This window comes from Symphalangus syndactylus, chromosome 14 (genome assembly GCF_028878055.3).
Source record: "Symphalangus syndactylus isolate Jambi chromosome 14, NHGRI_mSymSyn1-v2.1_pri, whole genome shotgun sequence".
Taxonomy (NCBI): Eukaryota; Metazoa; Chordata; class Mammalia; order Primates; family Hylobatidae; genus Symphalangus; species Symphalangus syndactylus.
In genome coordinates, this window is record NC_072436.2 from 40,937,311 (window position 1) to 40,965,001 (window position 27,691).

General features: G+C 43.9%; 2 protein-coding genes across 2 annotated transcripts in view; one reads left to right on the forward strand and one right to left on the reverse strand.

The window, feature by feature from the left end:
• Positions 1-10,312, reverse strand: part of TTL (tubulin tyrosine ligase) — a 43,128-nt gene extending 32,816 nt beyond the window's left edge. Inside the window, exons 1-2 of the mRNA XM_055243113.2 lie at positions 9,965-10,312; positions 6,446-6,524 (exon numbers count right to left, since the gene is read on the reverse strand). Coding sequence (XP_055099088.1) covers positions 6,446-6,524; positions 9,965-10,121 — 236 coding nt within the window. The 5' untranslated portion in view covers positions 10,122-10,312. The remainder of the gene's footprint in view (positions 1-6,445; positions 6,525-9,964) is intronic.
• Positions 10,313-11,392: 1,080 nt separating this feature from the next.
• Positions 11,393-27,691, forward strand: part of LOC129462946 (uncharacterized) — a 72,401-nt gene continuing 56,102 nt past the window's right edge. Inside the window, exon 1 of the mRNA XM_063617041.1 lies at positions 11,393-11,749. The gene's annotated coding sequence lies outside the window, so the exon portion shown is untranslated. The remainder of the gene's footprint in view (positions 11,750-27,691) is intronic.

Below are 27,691 nucleotides of genomic sequence, written 5' to 3' on the forward strand. Positions count from 1 at the left end.
GCTGGATTACAGGCATAAGCCACTGTGCCAGGCCTAAAGTTTAATTTGCCTTTAATTTAAAAATGGATGCATTATAAAATATTTTTCCATTAAGCACAACTTTATTGATATGGTGAGATAATACTTCACTTTATTGTTGTATCGCAGCATGCGTGTCAGGGCCATGTGTCATTTCTAGTATCACAAACAAACACATCGCTATTCTATTCAGGGACAATAGATTGATTCAGTTCAAGTGATTTCTGTGCAGTGATGAAACATTATGATATGTTTACTATGCAGACAGCATAAGTTACAGTGCTAGCTACATATACCACAATTGGTAACCAAGGTGAAATAGAATTTCTTCCTAGTTAAAAAAATATTTGGACAAAAATTTAAATTTAAAACAAAGGCATACTACTGATGTGGAACTGAGTAGGGACACAGAAGCTATAAGAGATTAAAAAAAAAAAAGAACTGAAAGGAGGTATGCCACAGATTCACAAGAAATGGTGACTGCAATAAGCTATGGTAAAAGTAAAATGAAAAAACGGTTGTGTAAAGGAGACATTTTTAGCAAATACATAATAAATTTGATAAGTATTTTCCTCTCAATGCTCAAAAAAATTAATGAAACTAGTGGCTAAGATCACAATATCCAACACATTTTTTAAGCGAATGTTTAACAGAGTCTGGGTTTATAATTTTGGGCAACTATAAAATGGCTTGGATTCTTACACAAAAAGAAAACCATTTTAGATGCAAATGTGGTTTTAAAAAACTATTTTAAGGAAAAGACTTAAAAATATAATTTACAAAAAATGAACAATCTTCAGCTGAGTCACAATTGCCCACAGACTACAAAACCTTTCTAACAATATCAAAGATTGACACAAAATTTGAAAAATATTAAGTATTTTTCTTTAGCTTTAGGTGAACTGTGTGACATGAAAGATGCTGTCCAATTAATACTTTAGGTGTTTTGCCTCAAAGGATTTCCAAATATATGAAAAAATGCTGTCGAACTGCAGCTTAAAAAATATCAAACTCGGCCAGGCATGGTGGCTCACGCCTGTAATCTCAGCACTTTGGGAGGCCAAGGCAGGCGGATCACGAGGTCAGGAGATCAAGACCATCCTGGCTAACGTGGTGAAACCCTGCCTTTACTAAAAATACAAAAAATTAGCTGAGTGTGGTGGCAGTTGCCTGTAGTCCCAGCTACTCGGGATGCTGAGACAGGAGAATTGCTTGAACCCGGGAGGCAGAGGTTGCAGTGATACGAGATCATGCCACTGCACTCCAACCTGGGTGACAGAGCAAGACTCCATCTAAAAATAAATAAATAAATAACAACAACAACAAAAACACACACACAAAAACTCATAGTATAGATATTTTAAAATCTTTTACATCTGTCACAGAATTTTACCTACATGCAAAAAATTACTTTCTATCATGACAGATAGGACTTCAGTTAGGTTGTATTAAAATATGGATTTATGGCTGGGTGCAGTGGCTCACTCCTGTAATGCCAGCACTTTGGGAGGCCGAGGCAGGTGGATCACCTGAGGTCAGGAGTTCAAGACTAGCCTGGTCAACATGGTGAAACCCCGTTTCTACTAAAAATATAAAAAACTAGCCATGCATAGTGGTGGGTGCCTGTAATCCCAGCTACTCAGGAGGCTAATGCAGGAGAATCGCTTGAACCGGGAGGCGGAGGTTGTAGTGAGCTGAGATCGCACCATTGCACTCCAGCCTGGGCGACAGAGTAAAACTCCATCTCAAAAAAAAAAAAAAAAAAAAAGGATTTACTACGATTTTAGTAGACTAATGTTTCCTTTACTACTTCATTTTATCGTATGACACATATTGGAAACATTTGCTTCATTGCATTATCTGTTACGTATTGAAAACATTTGTGTTAGGTTTGCTTTTTGTTTGTTTGTTTATGCGAGACAGGGTTTCGTTCTGTCGCCCAGGCTGGAGTGCAGCGGCACAATCTCTGCTCACCGCAAACTCTGCCTCCCCGGCTCAAGAGATTCTTGTGCCTCAGCCTCCCAAGTAGCTGGGACTACAGGCGCACACCACCATGCCCAGCTGATTTTTTTTTTGTATTTTTGGAAGAGACAGAGTTTCACCATGTTGGCCAGGCTGGTCTCGAACTCCTGACCTCAAATGATCCACCTGCCTTGGCCTCTGAAAGTGTTGGGATTACAGGTGTGAGTCACCACATCCGGCCTGGTGTTAGATTTTCTGAAGCAGACTAAGTGTCATGGATACAGTTGTTACAATGGTTCTATATATACTCAATGATTCTCCAGTTCATGGAAAGAGACGACAATGAATTTAATGATACTGTGTTCTCTGCCAGTACTCACTGATGGAGAAGGGGAAGGGTTTTTTTAAATAAAGATTTACTTTTCAACTCCAATTCAGATTTTCTTGAAAATAAAAGGAATGTTTGTCAAATCATCATTTTCACTCAGTAATTCATTATTTCAATAATCAAAATAAAAAATGACTGCCATTTGCATTTTCTCATCTATCTTCATACTGCATATAAACAAGATAAATTTAAAGCTCCAAGGAAGGGAAAAGAAGATCTTATTTATGATCCACCCAGACAGTGTGAGAATTTATGTTCCAACTTCATAAGTTGATAATAATGATTTCACATATTTTTACAACATGACTCAGTATGCAAAAATGTTAATTGTGATAGCATTGTGAAAATTGGCTGCAAAAACTAAAAGAAATCTGAAGAACGCTTTGTTGACACTGACAAATTTAGAGTTACTTCTAAATTTATCAATGTAAATTGACACTATATATAATATATATAAATTATATACTAGTAATTCTAGTATATCGAATTACTAGAATTCAATATATTCAATACATCTTTGAATTTGATATTTACAGTATTGAACTAACACAAGAATTGGTGAATTTACTTAACTTGGACATTATTTTGAAAATAAGCTTTTGCTTCATAGTCAAATCAATTCTTCTAGAAAAGATGAACTAGTTTTGAAAATGTGTGTGCAATATTAAAGGAAATAGATCTTCTGGCTTTCAAAGTTATTGAAAAACTTTTATGTACAACTTGAGTACATAAATTTACTTCTTCAACCATACATTTTTTATGTAATCTAAATTCAGATCAAAGCTTTCCAATGAAAATTTACTGTTTGAATTAAGATGTGCTGCATATGTAAAATTCACATTAGATTTTGAAGACTCTGAATGAAAAAGAGAACATAAAATATAATAGCTTTTTATATTAATTACATGTCAAAATAACATTTTGGATTTATTTAAATATCATAAATTATTTGTTTTTTTTTTTTTTTTTTTTGAGACGGTGTCTCGCTCTGTCACCCAGGCTGGAGTGCAATGGCGTGATCTCGGCTTACTGCAATCTCCACCTCCTGGGCCCAGGCAATTCTCCTGCCTCAGCCTCCCAAGTAGCTGGGACTATAGGCGCCTGCCACCATGCCCAGCTAATTTTTATATTTTTAATAGAGACGGGGTTTCACCATGTTGGCCAGGATGGTCTCGATCTCTTGACATCGTGATCTGCCCGCCTCGGCCTCCCAAAGTGCTGGGATTACAGGCGTGAGCCACCACGCCCGGCAATAAATTATTAATTTAATTGCAGCTGTTACTTTTCTTTTTTTTTTTTTTTTGAGAAGGAGTCTCACTCTGTCTCCCAGGCTGGAGTGCAGTGGCATGATCTCGGCTCACTGCAACCTCCACCTCTCAGGTTCAAGCGATTCTCCTGCCTCAGCCTCCTGAGCAGCTGGGATTACAGGTACCCACCACCATACCCAGCTAATTTTTGTATTTTTAGTAGACATGGGGTTTTACCATGTTGGCCAGGCTGGTCTTGAACTCCTGACCCTAGGTGATCTGCCCGCCTCAGACTCCCAAAGTGCTGAGATTACAGGCGTGAGCCACCACGCCCGGCTTGCAGCTGTTTCTCTGCACTTACTTTAATGTGGCTACTAGGCGGTTTATAATTACATGTGTGGGTAGCATCCTATTTCTGTTGGGCAGTGCTGGTCTGTTGGGCAGTGACCTTGGTTTGGAAGCCCTCATTTCCTGCACAGAACCAAGACCAGGCTCTGCAGGAAGTCCTTTGCTTTTGTCCCATTTCCTCATGGGCCCATTTGGGAAGTAATCAGAAATGGAGATTTATTTACATCTATAAATCAGCAATGCTCAGGAGAGGAAAAGACAGCCTCTGATCTGTACCAGGATAAGAAAAGCCCCTCAGGGTTCTAAGACTATGGCCTTGAAACCTCAAAGAAATTTCTGAAACTCCCTGAAGTGACAGGGGAAGGACTGGGCTGCACAGGGTCCTGCACTGAACCCAACCAAGGCTCTGCGAAGCCTCCCGAGGGTGCACAGTCTCAATGGCCAGGGGTCCCATTTGTGCAGATTAAAACTGTCCTGGTTTAACAGGAGCCATGGGCAACCTGGCTGTCCTCTCTGAACTGCCACTTTGTCCTATAAAATCAAGGAGACTTTATTTCATTTCTAACTCTCTGGAGCCCTTTCAAGCCATACAAAATCATGGGAGAGAGACAAATGGATAAAGGGAATCATCATATCCTGGGATTACTACAAGCCCCTCACAGGACAACTGAGACAAAGATGGAAGCTGATGAGGATGATGCAACCTCCAGCCTGCATAGGTCATGTCACCGTTACAAGGTGATATCACAGATCACACTGCATGCCTCCGAGGGGCAACCAGCAGGTACTGTCACCACCATCCATCCCCATTTTACAGATGAGACACTAGGATTCTGAGTGGTGCTCTCCAAGGTCACAGATATTTGTCACACTTGGTCACGACTCCAGCCCTGTACTCACTCTGCTTCACTATAACTGCAAAATATGCAAATATGGAAACCATTATTTTTTTAGAGTCCTCTGCTTCCTTCTTTGTCTTTAGGGGAAAAATCATAGCAGAAAAGGTTTAATAAATATTTAATAAGAATTTCTAAGTGAATAATCTGAATAAACAAGCACGTCCCACTTCTATTCCTGATTCTAGTGTAACAGTCATTTGCATTCTAAATATATAAACATGTCACAAAATGACTTCAGGAAGCCTCACTCTCCTTCAGGAGTGGGATGAATCATGATAAACCCATCATAGAGAGGAGTGGGTACATAAGTTACCAGGGCCAATGAGTGAACAAAAAGCAGAAATGTTCCTGTGAGCACCTAACCTAGTAAATATCTAGAGCCCAGAAAGAAATGTTAGTGGGAAAAGAGCATTTTGCATTGAGTCATATCTTCCAGTACCTGACTACACACACATGTTCACCAGTCATCATGGAAAGAATACTGGAGGCCCACGACAGCCCTGATTTTAGTGGCCCGACCTAGTGTTTCCCTACTGAAATAACAGTAATAGCAATGACAACTATACTAACAGCAATAATAAGGAGTGCTTTCACTTACACAGTATGAACAGCAAGACAGGCACTATTCAAAGCCTGTAGCTAAATTAGCTCAATTAATCCTCATAACAACCTTAGGTAGTTATTATTATTTCCCCATTTTACAGCCAAGACAATTAAGGTAGTGTCAAATACTCATTATGTACCAGGCCACTGTGCTATTATAAACTTTACATGCATCACCTTATTTAATTCTCATAATAGCCTTACGAGGGAGGCACTGAGGCTTAGAGGGATGAGGAAATCTGCCCAAGCTAGTGAGAAGAAGAGCTGGGGTGAAAACTTACACTTTTGACCCTAGATCTTAATCGTTGTCTAACACCGTCTCCTTCCACTTTGCGATATCGTGGTGATACCTAGCCATAATCCAACTGCTCAGAGATGGGCAGTGCAGTGAATGCTCTTATACCCTGCCCAGATATCCTTTCTGAGGGACCCCTTGCAGCCATGAGAGATGGATGCTACGGGCTATATATGCCCTTCTCCGGGGACCAGCCCCTGCCCAGAAATGCCTGCGAAGCTAAGCCCTCCATCTCTTCCCACAGCCAATGGCTGACTGATACTGGAGCATAGAGGCCTGGTCCTTGCTCAAAATGTGACAACTCTGAGGTGCCATTCACTCTGGTACTCCTTGGAATCAGGAGAGGCAAGACTTCGGCTGAAACCACCTCTTTACTTGGTTCTCCCCCTGCCCTGCCCTGTCCTTGCTTCCCGATGGCTGTCTCTTAAGAACCCTACCCCAGGAAATCACTTACACAGGAGACCCTGAGTCAGGCTCTGCTTCTAGGAGCCTCACCTCAAGAGGCAGACAGGCTTTATCAAGCACCATGTTTTGGACTGCAACCAAAGCAGCTTAGAGGAAGCTTCTGAACTGATATTTGTTGGCTTTTAAAATAAAAGTATGTTTGTCCTTTAAACAACCCCACATTTTTGCCTAAGTGCTTCATTTAGGTAAAAAATGGAAAAACAGCGGTCTTAACACTTACTTCACTAAAGAAGCTTTGCGACACAGTTTGTCAGCGCCCCTGTAGTAATTCACCAACTGTACCAGCCCGGGCTCGTGACCTAGGAAGGAAAGAGGAGGCTCAGAAGGGACACAGGACAGGTGGGGAATGACAATGTCAGCCCCAGCAAGCAGGAGAGAGGACAGCTGTGTCATGCCCAGCTTTTCTCTCTCTCATCTCAGGATTGGCTGTTAGAAAATGGAAAATGGAACAATTTTGTTTCTCTGTCCCCAGGGACCCTCTTTCTCTCAGTATCCCGCTGGCAGCCTTCAGTCTCCCCACAGTGGATATTATAATATCAACATCGTAAGTTTGCCAAAACTGCTGCTACCTTTGTTTTTCTTGTTAGGGTAGAGGGTATTGAGGGTATTTTTTCATTTCACCTCTCCCTGACTGCACACTGCATTCTGCTCCTGGCTTAACACATACAGACTTGTCACTGTGTACAGTAAGGCTACTTTAACAGTCACGCTTTACACATCCGTAACCTGGCTTTCTATACCAAGGAAGGAAGGAGAACTAGAATGATGCTGGTCTCAAGCAAGTCTATCTCTGCAAGCTTCTAGGAGGTGAAGGAAGGTAGTGGAGAGGCCATGTCTATAAAATCAGAAGCCCTGAGAGCTTTCTTCTGTGCCTCATTCCACGGGGAAACTCATTTTCAACAGCTCTTATTACATGTGACCTTTTTTATGGAATTAGAACAGAAAGGATACAAAGAAAAACAAATTTTTATTAAAAATAAAAAGTGTTTTCAGCCGGACACAGTGGCTCATGCCTGTAATCCCAGCAATCTGGGAGGCTGAGGCGGGTAAGTCACCTGAGATCAGGAGTTCAAGACCAGCTTGGTCAACATGGCAAAACCCCGTCTCTACTAAAAACACAAAAACTAGCTGGGCGTGGTGGCGCACACCGGTAATTCTAGCTACTTGGGAGGCTGAGGCATGAGAATCACTTGAACCTGGGAGGCAGAGGTTGCAGTGAGCCGAGATCCCACCACTGCACTCCAGCCTGGGTGACAGAGCGAGACTTCATCTCAAAAATAAAATAAAATAAAAAATACATTGTTTCAAATCTTAATGAAATGCATTGTATTTCCAGTAACAAAATCAAAGTAACACCAAACAAAGGAATTTTCAGTTGAAAATGCCAGAAGAAAGAATAATTTCTCTGAGAATGGCATACAGTCAAATCAAAAGTTTCAGGTAGGCATTAGTTGGCTCTCTCACTGGTCTCCCTGAGCAGACAGACCTGATTCCCACCTGAACTGCCTACGTTCTTATCCACAGGGCACCTGCCTTCCTGAGCCTTTACCTGGCTCTATAAATCTTCTCCTTGGCTTTCATGTAGTACACTTTAAGCAAAAGGTAAATATCCCTTAACAGTGATGGTATGTAACCAATTTTGTTGTAGGATGCTGTTTTCTTTCCCATAAAAACCAAATGTTGGCCGGGCACGGTGGCTCACGCCTGTAATCCCAGCACTTTGGGAGGACGAAGTGGGCGGATCACCTGAGGTCAGGAGTTTGAGATCAGCCTGACCAACATGGCGAAACCTTGTCTCTACCAAAAACACAAAAAATTAGCTGGGCATGGTGGTGCATGCCTGTAATCCCAGCTACTTGGGAGGCTGAGGCAGGAGAATTGCTTGAACCCAGGAGGGGAAGGTTGCAGTGAGCTGAGATTGTGCCACTGCCCTCCAGCCTGGGTGACAGACTGAGACTCTGTCGCAAAACAAACAAAAAACAAAACAAAAAACACACACACAAACAAAAAGCTCAAATGTTTATTGAGCATCTCCTGAATTTGTGGTATCTGTTCAGGATTCAAATTCTGTAGGCTTCTGCTTCTCTTTCCTAGGCTTAAGCACCAGGGTAATGCCAGTCACTCCTACCTCTGCCTGGGCGGAGCCATGTTTGTTGTTTTTAATGTTAGGATTCCACCTAAGCTTTCACAGCTAGGCACTGCGAAGAATATAGAGGGAAGTCAGGAAGTCTGGATGGGGAAGTGGACAATGCAAGGAAGAAATAATTGTTCTCAACTATAAGCAATTCTTCCTCTCCTTTCAGATCATGTATTCTCTTTGCTAGGGTCTTCCTGACATCGGTTAACAAAAGGGAGTCTCCAGGCACAGTCTCCATATTCTAAGATTTCTGGGTGTTCAAATGGGTCCTTCCATGGAGTCACCATTCTACATCATAAACTTGTATACCAATGAAAAGTTGTCCCAAGTACTATTCAAAAGAAAAGAATTCAGCAACTTTACACTGCAGCTCTTCATTCCTCCAACGATTTGAGTTTTACACAGCCCCCTCCCAAAGGCTCTATGTAAGCTGATCAACGACCAGTCAATCCCAAATGGCCTGTATTCAGTTTTTACCCATTTGAATTCTGACCACACCTATTTCTAAAAACTGTTTTCTCTCCTGGACATAGAACACTGCTCTCTCTGGGTTGCCCTCCAAGGCAGAGGTGACTCTTCCTCCGTATCAGTTCTCCCCTTGTCTTTGGAATACAATTGGCCCCCACCTCTGGTGAATTCTGGCAAGGAACATGGCTCCCCAGAGAGAAGCTGCAATTCCCAGTTGACTGTGCAAAGAGGGAGGCCATGAGACTATGCTCAGGTCAATGGGATGTGAGTTGAACCGATCTGGGCAACTTCTGGATGACATCATTTACAAAGGAGCCGCTAGTCCCCTCGTATTTCCTGCGCTTTCCTACCCGTGGACATGTGGGTATGGTGGTGCCCAGCCAGCTTCAACCATGTGGATGAAGGTAATTCCCTCGGGGAGAGCAGGGAAGACAGGGAGGGCGAACGCAGCCTTGTGTAAGATCTTAACCCATTGCAGAACTGCGAAAACACGTTATTTGGTGAAACTAAGGAAAGGTTTATAATCAGACATCCCTCCACGCTTCCCTGGGCTAGGGTCTCTTCTGCAGCTCCTGCTTTTGGAATCCAGGGGTCTTTTCCAAATCCTCTGACCTTTCCTCCGCGCCTTCGGGTGGCAGAAGCCTCAGGGGTTTCAACACCTACAGCTCCCCCTCCCGCGCCCACGCCAAGCAGGGAGAAATCCTCAGTGCAGAAGAGCTGCAAGATGACTCCAGCCGACACCAGCCGCCGGCTCTGCGGAGCCGCGCCCCGCGCCGCGCTCTGCGCGGCGGACCTGCCAGATTTGGGGGCTTCGGCCCGGGGGAGCAGCTATACACGCGCCTCAGGTCCCAGCCCCGGCGGCCGACGTCTCCCGGGCTGCAGGGGCCGGTCATTGTCAGGAGGTAGCTGCGGCCCCGAGTGGCCGCACCGCGACTCCGACTCTAAATCCAAGTTAGGAGACAAGCACTAAAAACGACAGGTTTCGATCTTTCTGGATCCGTTTTTGATATGCCCGAGAAGCGACAGAGGGGAAAATTTATGACCCTTAAAAACAAAAGCGCTGGTTCTAACGGGCCGCGGGAGGCGCGCAGGGCCGCTCCGAGGAGGGCAGACGGGAATTGGGGAAGGGCTCACCCAGTCTCCCGAAGGGCAGCCGATTCCTCTCTCCCAACATCAGGTTGAATCTGGGGTTGTCTCGCCGCAGCCTCTTCCAGTGGCCGGTGGCGAGGAGCAGCCGGGAGACCTCGGCGTAGACGCTGCTGTTCTCATCGCGCACCACGAAGGTGTACATGGCGAAGGGCCGCGCGCCCGGGCCGCCGGGCAACCGCCGCAGGGACCAGCCGGCCAAAAAGGCGGCTCAGCGCGGACCCCGCCCCGGCGCCCGCAGCGGCCCGGCCCCAGCTGCCCGCCCCGGCTACCGCGCCTCTCCGTTGCCGGCGGCGCCGCGCCCGGGCGCCCGCGCGTCTGCCAGAGTGGAAAGCGCAGCTCGCACGCCCGCCCACCCCGGCGCGGCCCCGCCTCTGGCCCGTGATTCCGCGCGGCCCGGCCCCGCCGCGCTCTGGAGGGGCCTGTGGGCCGCGGCGCCCCCTTTCCATACCCTCCCCGGGGCGACGGCGGCGGCGCAGGGTTGGAGATCCGCGGCGGTGGGCGCGGCTTTACTGCAGCGCGCGGACCGTGCAGTGGAACCCGAGCCCGGGCCTGGGGTAGTTCCTTCCGAGCCCAGGGTCGCAGCCGGGGGGCGGTGCTGGCGGAAGATCCCAGTTTGCAGGGCTCGATCTGGGTTTTTCTTCTATTGCCAAAGGACCTTTTATGGATAAAACCCAAAAGTTCTAAGGCCCGGTCCTGTGGCCTAGTGAAGAAGCGCTTCCTCTTCCTCTTTGCTTAACGACTACGGAGACTCGGAGCGTCGGTTTTGTTTGGGTCGAGTGCTCTTTCCTTCGGCTGAGACCAGGGTGGCGCACGGCCAAGGGAATGACCTTAGACTCTGCTGGTAGAAGCAGGTCCCGAACTGGCCCCCTGGAGCCCTGGGCTCCCCTCTCTTCCTGCCTTTTACTGGCATTCAGCCACTTGCTTTCCCTTCTCCGGACCTCGATTTCCCCTTATGAGCGGCGGAGAGTGGCTCTTAAAAGTCCCTTCGGTTCTGATAGCCCACTCTGAAGACTATGCTGCTGCATTTGAGAGACAAAGAGAAGACAATGATCATCAGAGTTCCCACAAACTTCCTACACTCCCTCATAAATTACCCACATCAGCCCTGCGCCTTGCATCTTTTACTCTCCTTTAGAGAAAGAACACCCTGGGGCCTCTCCCCTTCCTGTTCCCCGATGCTCACGGTATCTACGGAGCATGTTGTAAAAGCGCCCCTCTCCTTCCTATTGTTGCCCAAATTCCACAGGGCCGCCAGGCACTCACTCGCTCGTCTTGCGCACCGGCTCCACCTGTAGGCAATCGCTGGCTGTGGAGAGCTTGCTCAGAGCAGAAATGGGGCAGACTCAGAGGTGCTGGGTGCTTGCATTCCCTCCCAGCTGCTCTCCTTCCACGAGGGATAGAGCTGGTCGAGAATGCTCTGGCTCCCTCGCCCTCCGCACGTGCCCAGCGGGGAGGCATGTGTCCTAGGCGTATTGCGGTGGTCCTCTGTAGGGTAGAGCTGCAGTTGTCCACAGCTGTAACTTGCTCATCAAGGCATTTTCTGTTGGCTTCCTTCCTTTCCCTGACTACCGATGTTTCTTGGGATCACCTCCCAAAAAACTACTGTACTTGCGCTCAAATTCTTGTTCCAGGGGGCACCGTTTGGGGGAACTCGAGCCAAGACGCTGTATTCGCCGCTTTTCACAGCTGATCACCTTGAAAGTGACGTCCACTCCCACCATACTGCATCCATTCCTCCTGCGACTCCTACTAACGACTCCTGCGCCACAGGTAGCTTCTCTCTGCCACTCCACAACCGTGAATCTCATTAAGAACACCAGTGACCTTTGAATTTCCAAATCCAGAAGCTACCTTTTTCCTTTTTCTCACTTTTTGTAGTGAGCACCATTTTTGTTTGTTTTAGCTGTAGGTTCTGTAGGGTACTACTTATTCCTCACCCCACTTTTTTTTGAGACAGGGTCTCACCATGTTGCCCAGGCTGGTCTCGAACTCCTAAACTCAAGCCATCCTCCCACCTCAGCCTCCCAAACTGTTGCGATTACAGGCGTGAGCCACCACACCCAGCTTATTCCCTTTTCTTTGTAAGATAACTCATCTTTCCTCCTTGGAACGTGTGTGTGTGTGTGTGTGTGTGTGTGTGTGTGTGTGTGTGTGTGTTAGGGCTGGAGTGTAGCCCGGGCTGGAGTGCAACTGTAGCCCGGGCTGGAGTGCAGTGGCGTGATCTCGGCTCACTGCAACTTCCACCTCCGGGTTTCAAGCGATTCTCCTGCCTCACCCTCCTGAGTAGCTGGGACTACAGGCACAGGCCACCATCCCGGCTACTTTTTATATTTTTAGTAGAGACAGGGTTTCACCATATTGGCCAGGCTGATCTCAAACTCCTGACCTCAAGTGATCTGCCCGCCTTGGTCTCCCAAAGTGCTGGGATTATAGGCATGAGCCGCAGCACCTGACCCCCTTGGAACCCGTTTTTTGTGGCTCTTGTGGGATTAGCAGTGTCTGTTATTGATAAAGGAAGTGAATATCCGGGCTTGGTCCAACAGGATTACTCTCTATCCCTTTTGCCACAGCGACTGATAAAACATAGGAAAGTGGTCCAAATCAGACCAATCTGATGGAACACTATCTGTGTGGGACAGCTTGCCACTGTCTTGCTGTCTTATAGGGGGAGAATCTGTTCTGAAAATTCAGTTTTGCCTCTACCCTAGCATTAAGCCCCTAGCATTAAGCATTAAGCATTAAGCTCCTAGCATTAAGCCATGTGGGTATGTGAATATATTCTTGCCAGTAGAATGTGAGCAGGTGATGTGTATCACTTCCTAGCTTAGACTTTAGAATTTGGATGTGCCCTCTTCTTCTGGAGACAGGACGTACAGTCAGCAGCAATATTGGAACAAAGAATGTAAGGAATTTGCCAAAACTGGCTGTATCCTGGATTATAAAGTAAACTCCAGCAATTTCAAAAGATTGAAATAATTCTAAACACTTTTCTGACAATAGTGGAATTAAGTTGCGTGGAGATTAAATGATATTGTACACGGCTAAATAACCCATGAGTCAGTGAAGAAATCACAACAATATGAGAAAGTATTTTCTAACTGAATGACAATAAAGATATGGCATATCAAAACTGGTAGGATACAGCTAAAGCTGTTTTTAATAAAAATTTACAGTCTAAAGTACATACGTTTTTTAAAAAAGACTGAAAATCATTTAATCTTCCATCTCATGAAACTAGAAAAAGAATAGTAAGTAAAACCCAAAGTAAGTAGAAGGAAAGAAATCATAAGGGAAGAAATCAAGGAAGTAGAAAATAAATGTACAATAAAGAAATCAACAAAGGCAAAGGGGGTATATTTAAAAAACGTAAAATTGTTAAGCATTCAAGACCAACAAATGAAAGGAAGAACAATCAAAGTTAAAATGAAAAAGGTCAGATGCAAGAAGATTTAAAAATATTTTTAAACAAATTTTTTAATGAAAATAGAAACATCACAAGAGATCCTGAAGATATTAAAAACAATAAGATCTGGCCAGGTGCGGTGGCTCACGCCTGTAATCCCAGCACTTTGGGAGGCCAAGGCGAACGGATCACCTGAGGTCAGGAGTTTGAGATCAGCCTGACCAACATGGAGAAACCCTGTCTCTACTAAAAATACAAAAAATTAGCCAGGCATGGTGGTGCATGCCTGTAATCCCAGCTACTCGGGAGGCTGAGGCAGGATACTCTCTTGAACCCAGGAGGCGGAGGTTGCTGTGAGCCAAAATCGCGCCATTGCACTCCAGCCTGAGCAACAAGAGCGAAACTCCGTCTCAAAAAAAAAAAAAAGAAGAAAAGAATAAGATCCTATAAACAATTTTTGCAAATTAATTTGACATGTGGACAAAATAGACTACTTCCTTGAAAAATCCAGTTTACCAAAAATGACACAGAAATACAAAATCTGAATAATTTCACACCTATTAAAGAGATTGATTCTATTCGCAGATAACATATATGTAGAAAATTCTACCAAAAAAACCCCTAAGGACTACCCACACATACATACACACAAAATGTTAGAATTAATAAACAAATTAGAATTAATAGAATTAATAAACAAATTCAGCAAACTTTTGGAACAGCCCAAAATAATCCAAGAAAAAATTAAGAAAACAATTCCATTTATAGTACCATCAAATAGCCCATTTATTAAGGGAAAATTTGAAAAAAATAAAACTGTCACTTTTCACATATGATATGGTTCTATACATAATGGATCCTGAAGAACCTATACTATTTGAATGAATAACTGAACATTGTAAAGTCACTAGATACAAGGTATATATACAGATATAAATTGTATTTCTATATGTCAACAACAAAGAAATAGAAAAAATTTTTTTAAAAGATACAATTTACAGTAGCATCAATATAAATGTGAAATAATTAGGACTATCTAATGAAAGCTGTGCATTGCCTCTACACTGAAAACTACAAAGCATAATTGAGAGAAAATTTAAAAGCACCAAATAAATGAAAGGACGTACCATGTTCATGATTGAAAGACTCAAAATTGTTAAGGCATCACATTGATCTATAGATTCAATACAATCCCAAACAAAATCTCTGCAGAGCCATTCATGGAAATTGACAAGGTAATTCTAAAATTTATATAGAAATACAAGGGACCGGCTGGGCGCGGTGGCTCACACCTGTAATCCCAGCACTTTGAGAGGCCAAGGCGGGCAAATTGCCAGAAGTCAGGAGTTCGAGACCAGTCTGGCCAACATGGTGAAACCCTATCTCTATTAAAAATACAAAAAAATTAGCCGGCCATATGTTTTTTAAAAAAGACTGAAAATCTTTTTTAAGATTTTCATGGTGGCATGATTTTTAAGATTTTAAGATTCCATGGTGGCATGCGCCTGTAATCCCAGCTACTCAAGAGGCTAAGGCAGGAGAATTACTTGAACCGGGGAGGTGGAGTAATTGCAATGAGCTGAAGATTGTGCCATTGCACTCCAACCTGGGCGACAGAGCGAGACTCCGACTCAGAAAGAAAAAAAAGAAAAAAGAAAAAGAAACTCTGACTCAAAAAGAAAAAAAAAGAATAGCAAAGGTAATCTTTAAGAAAGTTGGAGGATTTACACTGCCAGGTATCAAGACCCGACTATCAAAGTTATAGTATGTAAGTACAAAGCTGTAGCAATTAAGGAAGCATAGTTTTAGCATAAAAAGAGAAAAATTAACCAATGTAACAGACCAATGTAACCCATGTAGGGAAAACCCATTTTAAGTTGTCTGGGGGTCTAAGTATAGGACACAAAGAAAAGACATGAAGGGAGGAGTAGTTCAGGATTTTGAGGCTTGCTTTTTAGGAGCACCACTCTTAAGCCCACGTAAGAAAACTTTAGAGGCTCTCACTCCGGCCCTGCTCTAGCCACGTTCTTCCCTACAGATGAGATGTGTGTGAGGTCAAGGAGTTAATGGCCGCCAGGAGACTGTCACCCTCCCACTTTCTAGGATATGCCAGATACCGCGGAACCAGAATTCATTGTCCAAAGATCAAAGCCTATTTCCTGGCCCTGTGCTGGCTTCCTCCCTGGGCCCATGTCCCAAGGGTCAGTGGCACTGCTGGTGTACGCACCCATAGGCCTGGGCAGTGGCCAAGGGGTGGCTGTTTGTGGGTGGGGAGGGATGGATGATCAGCTGTGAAGAGCAGCAGATACAGCGTCCTGGCTTGAGTTCCTCAAAAAGGTGGCCTTGGAACTCACAATTCCATTGTATGTATGTTATAAACAACTTGCTTTATAACAAAGGTGACATTGCAGATGAGTAGGGGCAGAGATGGGCCTACAGATGGAGCTGGGTCAAGGATATCCATATGGAAAACTAATATAACCTTGACTCCTATCACATGCTATACTCAAAAATCAATTGCAAATGCGTTATGATGGAATACATTTAAATGTGAAAGGTAAAGCAATAAAGCTTGCTGGGTGGGCAAAGTGACTCATGCCTATAATCCCAGCACTTTGGGAGGTGAGGTGTTAGGATCGCTTAAGCCCAAAAGTTCAAGGCTACAGTGAACTCTGATGGTGCCACTGCACTCCAGCCTGGGTGACACAGCAAGACCTCATCTTAAAAAAAAGGACTTTTAGAAGAAAACAGGAGAAAATCTTTATGATCTTACACTAGGTAAATATTTCTTAAAAGGACACAAAAATCTCTGTGAATAAAGGAAAAAAATATGAATGGTCAGTCTTCAAATTAACAAGTCTCATTCATCAAAAGACACCATCAAGAGAATAAATAGGAAAGCCATAGAATAGGATATATATGTGTGTGTGTGTGTGTGTATATATATGTACATACATATATGTATGACAAAGGACTCATATCTGGGATATAAAAGGGATTACAAATTAAGAATTAAAAATTGGCAAGCCAATGAACAAAAGAACTGAGTTGAATATTCATAAGGGACAACCTAAGAGGTAAGCCCTGAGCAAAGAGAAGATCTGGAGAAGAGTCATACTGAGAAAGTCAATAAGGGATATGTTTGGCTAAAAAGCAGGCCCATATCTAATAGTCGTATACACATGGGAGCCACATGTCTCAGTGTCTACCATATATCTGAGTATTTAAAAGTTACAACCAAGCCAATAAGCTGCTAAATAAAATGTCTCTCTTGCTACTTTACAATCATACTTTTATAAGGATGACCTGCAAGGGCAGGATTTTTAGAATTCTCAGACTCATAAGAGTTCCATGCCAGAGCCTGGTAATACTGGGAGAGATGGCCTTGGCCCCTGACCATAGTTCAGCCCCGTTTCTTCCCATGCCTGACTCCAGCCTGCACCACAGACGCTGTGCATGCATGCATGGCCTCTTCCTCACCATAGTGAGGAAGTCCAAGCTCCACCCATACATCATCTCCCACAAACAGTCACCCTTTGGCCACTGCCCAGGCCTAGGGGTGCACACACCAGCATTGCCACTGACCCCTGGGACATGGGCCCAGGGAGGAAGCCAGCACAGGGCCAGGAAATAGGCTTTGATCTTTGGACAGTGAATTCTGGTTCCCAGGTATCTGGCATAGCCTAGAAAGTGTGAGGGTAGCAGTCTCCAGGTGGCCATAGCTCCTTGACCTCAAGAATGTCTCATCTGTAGGGAAGAACGTGGCTAGAGCAGAGCTGGAGTGAGAGCCTCTAGAGCTTTCTCACGTGGGCCTAAGAGTGGTGCTCCTAGGAAGCAAGCCTCAAAATCCTGAACTATCCTCCCTCCATCTCTCTTCTTTGTGTCCTATACTTGGACCCCAAAGCAACTTAAAATGGATTTTCCCTCACCCCTACCACCACCACAATCACTCCATGCCTTGCTTACTGTAACTACCTCATAGCTACTCTTCTTGTTCTAGCCCCTCCACCTCTCCCACCTTCCCTGAACACTACCACCAAATTAATCTTTCTAAAGCACAGCATTCATCCAGTCTGTCCACACATCAAATACTGCAGGGGCTCATTGAAGGCAGAACCCCGTTTCAAATTCATGGCTTTTTTTTTTTTTTTTGAGACGGAGTCTCGCTCTGTCACCCAGGCTGGAGTGCAGTGGCGTGATCTTGGCTCACTGCAACCTCTGCCTCCTGGGTTCAAGCAATTCTCCTGCCTCAGCCTCCCAAGTAGTTGGGATCACAGGCGTGTACAACCATCCCAGGCTAATTTTTGTATTTTTAGTAGAGACGGTGTTTTAAAATGTTGGCCAGGCTGGTCTCGAACTCCTGACCTCAGATGATCCACCCACCTTGGCCTCCCAAAGAGCTGGAAGTACAGGCATGAGCCACTGCGCCTGCCCAAATTCATGGCTTTTCATTAGGCCTTTCCACTGTGTCTTTCCTGCCACATCTACCACATTCCCTCAACCAAATTGAAATGCCCTGATCATCATCAAGGTCAAATAACAGTTTGTCAGGTGGAGTTTTAATGTTGAGTGTGTATTAACCCTTCCAAAATGGATGACCACCTACTAGATGGATCATAAAAATCTCTATTCATCCAAACCTTTAATTCTCCAGCATTTTCTATCTCACAGTCACACCGAATAAAACATTTATTATTTCTTCAGCCTGAGAGCTTGGTTGCTCTTAAGCACTTTTTTTTTTTTTTTTTTTGGGACACAGTCTTGCTCTGTCACCCAGGCCAGAGTGCAATGGCGTGATCTCAGCTCAACTGCAAACTCTGCCTCCTGGGTTCAAGCGATTCTTCCACTTCACTCTCCCAAGTAGCTGGGATTACATGCACCTGCCACCACGCCCAGCTAAATTTTGTACTTTTAGTGGAGTTGGTGTTTCACCATGTTGGCCAGTCTGCTCTCAAACTCCTGGCCTCAGGTGATCTGCCCACCTCGGCCTCCCAAAGTGCTGAGATTACAGGCATGAGCCACTGCGCCCGGCTCTCTTAAGCACTTTGGAGGTAGAACTGCCTCACCCTTCACTGGAGGCTTTCAATCCGCACCCTGAGGAATATGCCCACGGCCACTCTTCTATTCTCGGAGAATCCACCTGTGCCAGCCTCACAGTGCTAAGTTCATGTTGTTACATTCATTCACTCTTGAGGTCAAGGACCACGTTAGTTCAGCTCCACACTTCAGCATCTCCCAAAGGGCCTGTTCTATGGAAGGTACTTAAAGATCTTTTGAAGGAGAGAAAGCAAATTTCTAATTGTAAACATTTGGTAAGATGAATTTTTACAACCAGGAAGTTAAACAAGATAATTACAAACTCTCATGAAAGGAAAAGTTTAAATGAAAATGCTTTCTGCCTTCCTTTTGTGGGTTGATGTCAGCAAACTCCCCTTGCATATCTTTTTTTTTTTTTTTTTTTTTTGAGATGGAGTCTCACTCTCTCACCCAGGCTGGAGTGCAGTGGCACGATCTCAGCTCACGGCAACCTCCGCCTCACCTCCTGGGATCAAGCGATTCTCCTGCCTCAGCCTCCCAAGTAGCTGGGATTACAGGCGCATGCCATCACGCCTGGCTAAGTTTTGTATTTTTAGTAGAGACCGGATTTCACCAGCTTGGCCAGGCTGGCCTCAAACTCCTGACTTCAGGTGATCCGCCGGCCTTGGCCTCCCAAAGTGCTGGGATTACAGGCGTGAGCCACCGCGCCTGGTCCCCTTGGATATCTTGCTGCACAAGTGTTTATGGATAATGAGTGTCTTTTTAATACAAAGTTTGTGCATGAGCTCTCCCTATTCAGCTTGTAAATCCCAGCTATGCCCATTCTTCCACAAGAGTGGATTTGGGCTCTTCAATGACAGCTCGAGCTTGTCCAGCAGGGAAAGGCCCTGGAAGGAAGGGTGGTTCTGTATGCAGTTCCTGGAATACACTTCTTCCAGTGAAGTGTCAGGGACGAGACACAGCCAGGTTATCAATAGTGTGTGGAATGGGAGTACACCTGAATATGGACATCCCAGAGGGAGAATGGGGGAGCCCTGCACCCCTCCACAAACACCCACATGAACCTCTACCAAATATTTCAACTCCTCTGGAGACAGTTTTCTCGGCTCAAGCAACCTGTTCCCCTCTTTGCTCTCTTATCATTTAAAATTCCCCAAAGAGGGGCTGGAATTTCTCAAGAGTGTGTTCCAGGCCACCCAGAGCTTGAGACATGGAAAGGGGCTTTAAACTCCAGAACCAGGACCTGGGTTTTGGGCTGGTGTCAATCAGAAATCATAAGGACTGAGGTTTCCATGGGGACGATGGAGCTTGTAGCCATTTTAGTTGGAAAGTGACTGTGTCTGGGCTTGTAATTCTGCAGAGGCCGTGTGACAGAGCAATGAAGACACTGGCACTCTGGGGCCAACCAGTCCTAACATCCCATATCTGCACACACTCTCTGTGTGAATCGAAACAGGTTTCTTGACCACTGTGGGCCTCAAATTCTGTCTTTCAAGAATGGAAGAATGATGTGACAATTGTGAGGATGAAACGACATGTAAAATGCCTAGTACACACCAGGCATATAATAAACTCTGTAAATAAGAAGTTACCAAGTTTAGATGCTGCACTTATATAATAGACTAAAAATACCTCTCTGTTAGGAGGAAAGCAGCCTGTGGAGTGGGGATGTCCCTGCTGGTGAGCAGGAACATTTTCATTTTCTATGCAAAAGGGACTGACCCCAGGCACATAGTTAAATTGGTGAAATTCAACTACACACACACACACACACACACACATAAATATATGTATATACACACACATACTTTTTTTTTTTTTGAGACAAGGTCTCATTCTGTCACCCAGACTGGAATGCAGTGGTGCAGTCGTGGCTCACTCTCACTGCAGCCTCGACCTCCCTGGGCTCAGGTGATACTACGTCAGCTTCCTAAGTAGCTGGGACAGGCATGCACCACCACGCCTGGCTAATTTTTTTGTAGAGATGGGATTTCACCATGTTGCCCAGACTGGTCTCAAACTCTTGGGCTCAAGCAATTTACCTGCCTCAGCCTCCCAAAGTGCTGGGATTACAGGTGTGAGCCACTGCACCCGGCCTTCACACATCTTTTAACACTTTCTCTCACCTATCCCACATCACCAAGGCCCCACTGCATGTCCCAGGTGCTGTCCTTTTAAGACAGCCAGGCAAGCTCTGCACAAGACAGCTTCTCCCCATCAGATTACACCTGACTCTGAGAGTGAGATGAGTATGCAGGTCGTGACCCATGAACATGGACAAGGAAGATACTTACTTCCAACTGCAGAAAGGATCATACAGAGCAATGGAAATGGGAACAGGAAGGCTTGGGGTGGTGTGTTTCAATCATGTCTATGGAACAGAAGGATTGGAGGAAGCCACAAAGTTTATCAGTGGTTGGTAATGCAGGGATTGGGGTTGTTTCTTTGTGCTTTATGCTGAGACAGGTGCCAAGATGTCTCTGCTTCTTAATATATATAATACATTACATAACGTATAAATATTTACTGAACCAATCTGTCACCCTTCTTCACTGCTCTCAGCCAGCTCACTCAGGAAGGCAACAGACACCACATAGACGTACTAGGTTGTAAGGTCCCTTGAGGCAGGTGCCTTGACTTTATGTCCCTCCAAGTATTTCTCAAAACTAGGACAAAAAGATTTTCCATTTGAGTTAACTTATTAATGCTGAGGTTCAGTGACAGGTGCATTATTTTTCCTAGCAGTAAGGATTGTCAACAGAGACTTTTGGAATGACTTACTCTTAAGGCATGCATCATTCATTCAACATTTAACATGTACTTGTTCCAGACAGTGTTGTAGGCGTGGAGGATTAAGACAAAGTCCTTGTCCTCGCATAGCTTATGATTTTAGTGCGTGCCAGATAGAGGAATTTTTTTTTTTTTTTTTGAGATGGAGTCTTGCTGTGTCGCTCAGGCTGGAGCACAATGTCGTGATCTTGGCTCACTGCAACCTCCGCCTCCTGGGTTCAAGAGATTTTCCTGCCTCAGCCTCCTGAGTAGCTGAGACTACAGGCACGTGGCACCACGTCTGTGTTATTTTTGTATTTTTAGTAGAGACGGGGTTTCACCATGTTAGCCAGGCTGGTCTCGAACTCCTGACCTCAGGTGATCTGCCCACCTTGGCCTCCCAAAGTGCTGGGATTACAGGCAAGAGCCACTGTGCCCGGCCTAGATAGAGGAATTTTTAATTGGGGGAGCACATATTCCCACAGTCTTGGCTGCTGGAATTCTGGTTTGGGGTGATGGTTGTGGAAACAGGAATGCCTCCTGAAAACCCTCACATCTCACTATGTAGGAGAAAGTTGCTTATGTCCACGTGTGACCTGAGTCATTTTTCCTCTTATTTCCCTTTCTTTCTAGAGTGGATGCAATGGTTCAAATGTAAAGGAAATAGGAAAGTAACTCAGTGGATTGCATTCAAAGGATAATGCCCAGACCTCCTGGAGTCACAGGGTGCTGGTGACTGTCAGGTGACACCCATGCCTCCCATCCAGAGGCCTCTGGCAAAGCCCCACACTCTCCTTTTGCCTGGGTCGTGCTTGCTGCAATGTGATGCCTGCTCAGGGTCTGCACACAATGTAACAGGCCTGTGAAAACCCAACTTAATTAGAAGTTGGTGGCATCTTTTCAAACAAACACTTCCAGGAAGTAGCCACTCAGCATTCCAGGAAAGACTTAGGCTTCCAGGTTTCAAGGGTAGAAAGCCTAAACCGTAAGAAGGCATATACACAGAGTTGTTGTTGTTGTTGTTGTTGTTGTTGTTGTTTTTGAGACGGAGTCTCACTCTGTCGCCCAGGCTGGAGTGCAGTGGTGCAATCTCAGCTCACTGCAAGCTCCGCCTCCGGGGTTCATGCCATTCTCCTGCCTCAGCCTCCGGAGTAGCTGGGACCACAGGCGCCCGCCACCATGCCCGGCTAATTTTTTGTATTTTTAGTAGAGACGGAGTTTCACCGTGGTCTCCATCTCCTGACCTCGCGATCCGCCCGCCTCGGCCTCCCAAAGTGCTGAGATTACAGGCGTGAGCCACCGCGCCCGGCCTACACAGAATTTTAGGAAAGAATATGCCAGACTGCTTTGTTTAATTGGGATATCCATCACCTTATATCTTTATCTTTTCTTTACACTTTTTTTATTATCTTCTAGCTATTTTGAAATGTATGCACAATTAATGTTAACTATAGTCACCTTACTGACTTATAGAACACCAAGTCATATTTCTTCTAAGTATATATTTGTACCCATTAATCAGCCTCTCTTCATCCTCCTTCGCCCGGTACTCTTCCCAGCCTCTGGTAACCACCCGTCTACTCTCTAGCTTTGTGAGATCTACTGTTTTTTAGCTCCCACACATGAGGGAGAATATGCAGTATTTGTCTTTCTGTGCTTGGCTTAGTTCACTTACCAATATGACCCCCAGTTCTATCCCTGTTGCTGCAAACGACAAGATTTCATTCTTTTTTATGGATGAATAATATTTCATTATGTATATATACTACATTTTCTTTGTCCTTTCATCCGTTGATGGACACTTAGGTTGGTTCCCTGTTTTGGCTATTGTGAATAGTGCTGCAAATGAACATGGTTGTGCAGCTATTTCTTTGATATATTGATCTCCTTTCTTTCGGATGTATACCCAGTAGTGGAAATTACTGAATCGTGGTAGTTCTATTTTCAGTTTAGTTTTTTTTTTTTTTTTTTTTGGCTCCTCCATACTATTTTCCATAGTGGCTGTACTAGTTTATATTTCCACCAATGTTGTTTGAGAGTCCCCCTTTCTCCACAGCCTCACCAGGATCCACTATTCCCTGTCTTTTTTTTTTTTTTTTTTTTTTTTGAGATGGAGTCTCGCTCTTTCACTCAGCCTGGAGTGCAGTGGCGCAATCTCGGCTCACTGCAGGCTCTGCCCCCCGGGGTTCATGCCATTCTCCTGCCTCAGTCTCCCGCGTAGCTGGGACTACAGGCACCTGCCACCTCGCCCGGCTAATTTTTTGTATTTTTAGTAGAGACGGGGTTTCACCGTGTTAGCCAGGATGGTCTCGATTTCCTGACCTCGTGATCTGCCCGCCTTGGCTCCCTGTCTTTTTTATAAAAGCCATTCTAACTGGGGTAAGTTGATATCTCATTGTGGTAAGTTGATATCTCATTGCGGTTTTGATTTGTATTTATCTGATGATTAGTGATGTTGAATACGTTTTCATTTGCCTGTTGGCCGTATTTTAGGAAAAGTCTGTTCAGATATTTTGCCAATTTTTAAGTCAGATTATTTCTCTTTTTTGTTATTGAATTGTTTGAGCTCCTTGTATATTCTGGTTATTAGTCCCTTGTCAGATGAATAGTTTGCAAATATTTTCTCCCATTCTATGGATTGTCTGTTCACTTTGTTGATGGTTTCCTTTGCTGTGCAGAAGCTTTGTAGCTTGACGAAATCCTATTTGCCTATTTTTACTTTATTTTGCTTGTACTTTTGAAGTCTTACACAAAAAATCTTTGACCAGACCAATGTCCTGGAGTGTTTGCCCAATATCTTCTCCTAGTAGTTTCATAGTTTCCAGTCTTAGATTGAAGTCTTTAATCCATTTTGACTTGAGTTTTCTGTATGGTGAAAGATAGGAGTCTAGTTTCATTCTTCTGCACATGAATTTCCAGTTTTCCCAGCACTGTTTATTGAGGAAGGTGTCCTTTCCCTGTTATGTGTTCTTGGTGCCTTTATCAAAAATGAGTTGGCTGCAAATGTGCGAATTTGTTTCTTGGTTCTCTATTCTATTCCATTGGTTGGTCTATGTGTCTGTTTTTATGCCAGTACCATGCTGATTTGGATAGTATAGCTTTGTTGTATATTTTGAAGTCAGATAGTGTGATGCTTTTAGCTTTCTTCTTTTTGCTCAGGATTGCTTTGGCTATTTGGTGTCTTTTGTGGTCCTATACAAATTTTTAGGATGCATTTTTATTGCTATGGAGAATGTAATTGGTATCTTGATAGGGATTGCACTAAATCCGTACATTGCCTTGAATAGAATTATCATTTTAACACCATTAATTCTTTCAATTCATGAGCATGGAATATTCTGGCAATTTTTGATGTCCTCTTCAATTTCTTTCATCAGTGTTTTATAGTTTTTCTTATATTGATCTTTTATATCTTTTGTTAAACTGATTCCTAGGTATTTTGTATTCTTTGTAGCTATTGTATGGGATTGCTTTCTTGATTCCTTTTTCAGATTGTTCACTGTTGGTGTATATAAATGCTACCAATTTTTATTTGTTGATTTTGTATCCTGCATTTTACTGAATTCATTTATCAGTTCTAAGAATTTTTTTGGTGGTGTCTTTAAGTTTTTCTGAGTATAAGACTATGTTGTCTATGTATGAAGCTAATTTGACTTCTTCCTTTCCAATTCTGAAGGTCCTTTATTTCTTTCTCTTGCCTAATTGCTCTGGTCAGAATTTCCAGTATTATGTTGGATAAAAGTGGGCATCTCTGTCATGTTCCAGATCTTAGAGAAAGGTTTTCAATTTTTCCCCAGTCAGTATGATGTTGGTTGTTCGTTTGTCATATATGGCCTTTATTATTTTGAGGTGTGTTCCTTCCATACACAGTTTGTTGAAGTTTTTTTTATCATAAAGGGTTGTTAAATTCTATCGAATGCTTTTTTTAGCATCTGTTGATATGTTCATATGGTTTTTATCCTTTGTTCTGTCAATGTTCTGTCAATGTGATGTACCACATTTGTTGATTTGTGATACAAATCACAAATTTTGATATTGAACCATCGTTGCATCTCTAGCATGAATCCCACTTGATCATGGTAAATGATCTTTTTAATGTGTTGTTTAATTCAGTTAGCTGGTATTTTGTTGAGGATTGTTGTATCTATGTTCATTAGTGATATTGGCCTGTAGCTTTTTGTTGTTGTTGTTGTGTGTCCTTGTCTGGTTTTGGTATCAGGGTGATGCTGGCCTGGTAGAATGATTTTGGAAGTACTCCCTCCTCTTCAGTTTTTAAAAAGAGTTTGAGTAGAATTGGTATTTGTTCTTCTTTAAGTGTTTGGTAGAATTCAGCAGTGAAGCCATTAGGTCTTGGACTTTACTTTGGTGGGAGACTTTTTATTAGAGCTTTGATTCTGTTACACTCATCATTGGTTTGTTGACATTTTCTACTTCTTCATGGTTCAATCTTGGTAGACTGTATGTGGCCAGGACTTTATCCATTCCTTCTGTAGTTTCCCATTTGTTGGTGTATAGTTGCCTGTAATAGTCTTTAATGATTCTTTGTATTTTTGTGGTCTCAGTTGGTATAGCCCCTTTTTTTGTTTCTGATTTTATTTATTCTGTCTTTTTTTCTCAGTCTAGCTAAAGTTTTGTTGATCCAGACTGGTGTGTGTGTGTGTGTGTGTGTATCTGTGTGTGTTTGTATGTATGTGTGTGTTTGAGTCAGGGTCTCTGTTGCCCAGGCTGGAATGCAGTAGCAAGATCTCAGCTCACTGCAGCCTCTGCCCCTGGGCTCAAGTGATCCTCCCACCTCAGGCTTCTGAGTAGCTGGGACCACAGGCACACACCACCATGTCTGACTAATTTTTGTTTTTTTGAAAAGGCAGGGTTTCCCCCATGTTGCTCAGGCTATTCTCGAACTCCTGGGCTCAAGCAACCCACGCACCTTGGCCTCCCAAAATGCTAGGATGACAGGCATGGGCTCCCAAGCCTGGCCTCAGACTGTTCTTAACCTGCAGAAAAGGTAAATCAATCTCATTAAAGAGAAAGAGTAACATATATGCCACAATGTTACTGATTTGCCACAACTGGGCATGGTGCCAGACAAAGAGGGCCAGAGAGGCCAACCTTGTACTGAGCACAAATCACCAACCAAGAGCAGCCCAGTTTCATGGGGGATGGGGCAGCCAGCCTTTAAGTTGGCCTCAGAGATTCCATCTCCTAGTGTTCACACCTTTGTGTCCCCTTCCACATTATAAGCATATTAGTGTTTGTGACAGATAGAATATGGCGAAGTGAGATAGGTCACTTCCAAGATTAGGTTAGAAAATACATTGTGAGCCCTATTTCCCTCTCTCTCTCTCTCCTCCATCTCCCTCCCCATCTGTCATAACTCTCTCTGGGGAAATCAGATGCCACGTTGTAATAATTACAATAATATTTTGTTATTATTAAGTAGCTAATATGTGCCAGGCACTGTGCTAGCCACCTTACAAATACTTTTCCAATTAATCCTTACTATTGACCCATGAGGTTAATACCATTATTATTCTATACATATTACGAAGGAGAAAATGAGGCCTCAAGAAGTGAAGTAACTTGCTCAGAAGTTGGTCCCAACTCTGACTCCAAAGTCCACGCTCCTAACCACTCTCAGTGTGCTAGGGCAATAGCAGCAACAAAGAACAAAAATCTCAGAACCCAAGCAATTTATAGTTCAGTGAGTGAGATTAAGCATGCACAAAGGGAACAATTAGAGAAAAATTACAAATGAAAATACAAATTTGAGATAATTTGCCCTCCTCACTCCCTTAGGCGATAATGACTAGAGGTGCTAAGGAAATAGGAATGTGGGGCAAGGGGAATAATCAGGAAAAATTTCTTAGAAGAAATTAGTTTTGATTCAGATTTAGAATGGAAGGCAACTGAAAATATCATCTGAGCTGGTTCCAACATGCATTGACCCAAGGAAAAGTCAAAGGCATCAGCATCTCTTTTACCTAGTTTTTCCCTAATGCTCATCTGCCTCCAAGGTCAATTCCTAGTTTTGATATTGTACAATAGCATCGCTTCTCGGCCTTTTGGCTAAGATCAAGTGTGATATTGTACAATAGCTATGCAAGATGTGACCACTGGGGAAAATTGAGAAAAGGGTGTATGTGACTTTCTGGTCCTTTTTTTTTTTTTTTTTTTTCGATTTTCTGCAAATGTATAACTATTTCAAAATTAAAATTTTTTTTTTTTTTTTTTTGGTTGGGGGGATAACTATTTCCCAGCCAATCAGTTGTCTACCGGCTCTTAACTCCATTCGCGCCCCTTGCATGCGTTTCTGTATCACAGGGCGGCTGGAAACCTGCAAACCACATCTCCTAGACTCTCTTTTCAGTTGATTTTAGGTTCTGCCAGTAGGAGTCACTGGCAGTAAATTGGAAGATTATCAAAGCCACAGACTTTTTCTTTTATTCTTGAGGCAGCAGTGTATCCCAGCAGCCTCAGTAGCCCGGTGATTGTGGGTCCTGGAA